Source organism: Balaenoptera musculus, chromosome 9 (genome assembly GCF_009873245.2).
Source record: "Balaenoptera musculus isolate JJ_BM4_2016_0621 chromosome 9, mBalMus1.pri.v3, whole genome shotgun sequence".
Classification (NCBI taxonomy): domain Eukaryota; kingdom Metazoa; phylum Chordata; class Mammalia; order Artiodactyla; family Balaenopteridae; genus Balaenoptera; species Balaenoptera musculus.
The window spans coordinates 12,429,176-12,432,694 of NC_045793.1; the positions used below are offsets into that span (position 1 = coordinate 12,429,176).

At 47.3% G+C, this 3,519-nt stretch overlaps 1 protein-coding gene across 1 annotated transcript; it reads left to right on the forward strand.

Annotated features, from left to right (window-relative positions):
• The first annotated feature begins 357 nt into the window (after positions 1 to 357).
• On the forward strand, positions 358 to 2,329 carry LOC118901022 (male-specific lethal 3 homolog). Its single transcript, XM_036863985.1, is given in 4 exon segments — positions 358 to 849; positions 851 to 1,170; positions 1,551 to 2,255; positions 2,257 to 2,329. Coding segments are annotated over 4 exon segments (1,590 nt in total).
• The last annotated feature ends 1,190 nt before the right edge of the window (positions 2,330 to 3,519 follow it).

Genomic DNA, 3,519 nt, shown 5'->3' on the forward strand with positions numbered 1-3,519 from the left:
GGCCTTGACCAGCCTGCTTTGTAATGTCTAAGGTGACACCTGGCCTGGTTTGATGGGGGCACCTCATTATCTCCTGACTGAAGTTGAGTTTGCCTGGGTCACAGGGATGCAGGACTCCCGGGCCTGAGAGAGGTTTTGTTCTGTAGCAAGGGCTTCCACAGAGCCTACACCGAGGAAACTCTGGTCTGCAGAAGACCCCGATGCAGAGAAAAGTTGATTCTACATTCAACTTAAACTTCACCTATGTTAATTTGGCAGTATCGTAAGCAAAAACTTGAGATGTAAAATTACTCAACGAGTCCCCCACTGCGCACGCTCCGCCCACCCCAGAGCCTCGCCCTCCACCACGATGAGCAGATGAGTGGGAGCGAGGGCATGAAATTTAAATTCCACTCAGGGGAGGATGTGCCGTGCTTTGAGCCTGACCCCACCAAGGCGCGAGTGCTGAACGATGCCAAGATTGTCGATGTTATTGTTGGGAAAGACGAAAAAGGCAGAAAGATCCCAGAATATCTGATCCATTTGAATGGTTGGAACAGAAGCTGGGATGGATGGGCAGCTGAAGATCATGTCCTTCGTGACACCGATGAAAATCAGAGATTACAGCGTAAATTGGCAAGAAAAGCTGTAGCTCGCCCGAGAAGCACAGGAAGAAAGAGGAGGCGCTTCAGGTTGCCTGGTGTGGACTCTGTCTTAAAAAGCCTCCCTGCTGAAGAAAAAGATGAAAATGTTGAAAACTCAGTCAGCAGTTCCTCTGATGACAGTAGTGAAGAAAAGGATGAAGGAATAAGTGAAGAAAGTGATATTGAAGAAAAGACTGAAGTGAAGGAAGAACCAGAGCTGCACGCAAAAAAAGGAAATGGAAGAAAGAACAATAACTGTAGAAATCCCTGAAGTTCTGAAGAAGAAGCTTGAGGACGATTGTTACTATATCAACAGGAGGAAATTGCTAGTGAAACTTCCGTGCCAGACCAACATCATAACTATTTTGGAATCGTACGTGAAGCATTTTGCTATCAATGCAGCCTTTTCAGCCAATGAGAGGCCTTGTCACCATTACGCTATGCCACACGCCAACATGAATGTGCGGTATATCCCAGCAGAAAAGAACGCTGACCTTTGTAAGGAGATTGTGGATGGATTAAGAATAACCTTTGAGGGGCTTCCCTGGTGGTGCAGTGGTTAAGAATCCGCCTGCCAATGCAGGGGACATGGGTTCGAGCCCTGGTCTGGGAAGATCCCACATGCCGTGGAGCAACTAGGCCCATGAGCCACAACTACTGAGCCTGCACTCTGCAACAAGAGACGCCACTGCAATGAAAAGCCCGCGCACCGCAATGAAGAGTAGCCCCCGCTTGCCACAACTAGAGAAAGCCTGTGCACAGCAACGAAGACCCAACACAGCCAGAAATCAATAAATAAAATAAATAAATTAATTAAAAAAAATATATATATATATATATTTTTTGCTCTACTGGTGTTAGCGAAAATCCTGCCATTAATATAGCACACTTCAAAAATATATATTTAAAAAAAACAAAACAAAAAAGAATAACCTTTGATTACACTCTCCCATTGGTTTTGCTCTATCCATATGAACAATTTCAGTATAAAAAGGTGACTTCGTCCAAATTTTTTTTTCCGATTAAGGAAAGTACCACAAACACTAGTAGGAACCAGGAGGAGCTCTCTCCAAGCCCACCTTTGTCGAATCCATCCACACCACAGTCCACAGAGAGTCAGCGAACCACAGGCGAACCGGCCACCCCCAAGAGGCGCAAAGCCGAGCCGGAAGCCTTGCAGTCTCGGAGGCGGTCCACACGCCACTTTGCCAGTTGCGACAGGCTGCCTGAGAGCAGCGCCTCGCCTCAGCCCAAGCGCCGGCAGCAGGACACGTCTGCCAGCACGCCCAAGCTGTTCCTGCACCTGGAAGAGAAGACACCTGTTCACAGCAGATCATCCTCACCTGTTCCTCTGACCACGAGCGAGGAAGGGAGTGCGGTGTTTGCTGGCTTTGAAGGCAGAAGAACTAATGAAATAAATGAAGTCCTCTCCTGGAAACTTGTACCCGACAGTTACCCCCCAGGTGACCAGCCACCTCCACCCTCTTACATTTATGGGGCACAACACTTGCTGCGATTGTTCGTGAAACTTCCAGAAATCCCTGGAAAGATGTCCTTTTCTGAGGAGAATCTGAAGGCTTTACTGAAGCACTTTGATCTCTTTCTGAGGTTTTTAGCAGAATACCATGATGGCTTTTCCCCAGTCTGCCTATGTTGCTGCCTGTGAGGCGCAGGACAGCACGAAGAACCCCAGGGCGATTTATTAAGGCTTTGGTGGCTCTGGAAGAACAGCATCTCTATCTAGCTTTGCGCTCTCGGTTCCCAGTAAAGAACTAGGGAGTTGGTGGGCCTTCCTTACAGGCAGAGCCAATGCGACACCCACCTTGGGGCGGGTGTGGCAGAGGTGGGCCCATTTGTTTGAGCTGCAGAAATAACTATAGTTATTTCTGTGAAGGATTACTTCCTAGGTGCCTGAACGGCCTCCAGCATCTGACCCTTGCCACGGTACCTGTCATCTGTGACGGCGGGAAAAGAGCGGTCGTGTTCACAGTGAAATATTCACCAAAGTGTGTGTAGGTTGGGCTGTTTCAGGAGACGGAGTTACTTGTTAGCAATAACCACATTTTTTAGTTATATGTTAGCATTAAACAAAATTGTTTTGCAAACCGTTTTCATTCTTGTGATGAGGCTAAGCAATGAAACATTAGTTTTGCTTGGAAACCGCAAAGTAGTCCCAGAATATTTTAGAGGGAGTTGATATTGATGGCAAAAGAAAATTTGCAGCTGCACATTTGCTTGTTACAGTTCCTTTCCTATAAAACCTTATTTTTGGTGATTTAAATAAAGCATTGCCTGAAGGTTAAAAAAAAAAAATTTACTCAACAAGTACAGTGGGTCCTAAAACATAACTCCAGGGGGCTTGTCCTGAGCTGTGGGCTCCAGTTTGCTGAGCTGGAGTCTGGGGGGCCGTGGCTCAGAGTCTTGAATGAACATGAAGGGACAGGCATGCATCGTGGACAAAGAGGGGGCACCAGTCATCAACGCTGAGAGGGGAGGCGAGACCGTAAACAGGGAGAGGGAAGTCTAAGGGTGAAAAGTCCAGTAGACAGGAGAGAGGTTGGCAGGAGGAAGGCAAGATGGGTTGGGGGTGAGGGTATAATAGGAGGTCAGTTTGCAAAGGATGCTGGCTAGTGTGAGGTGGAGTGAAGCCTGCTGCACCGAATGGAGTATTCCTGGCTCCAGGGTCATCCCTGAATTAACTCTTTCACCTCTGATTTCAGGACTTCGGATGTTGTAGAATGTTGAACCTCCGGATGCGATGTCATGGAAACCTATCAGGTAAGAAAGATATTGCTTTCTGGGTGGCAGTGATGGTGAATGAAACATAAAATGGGCCCATGCGTTGAATTCCTCATCATTGCTCATGCCTTTATAACACCCACAGAATGTGACACAC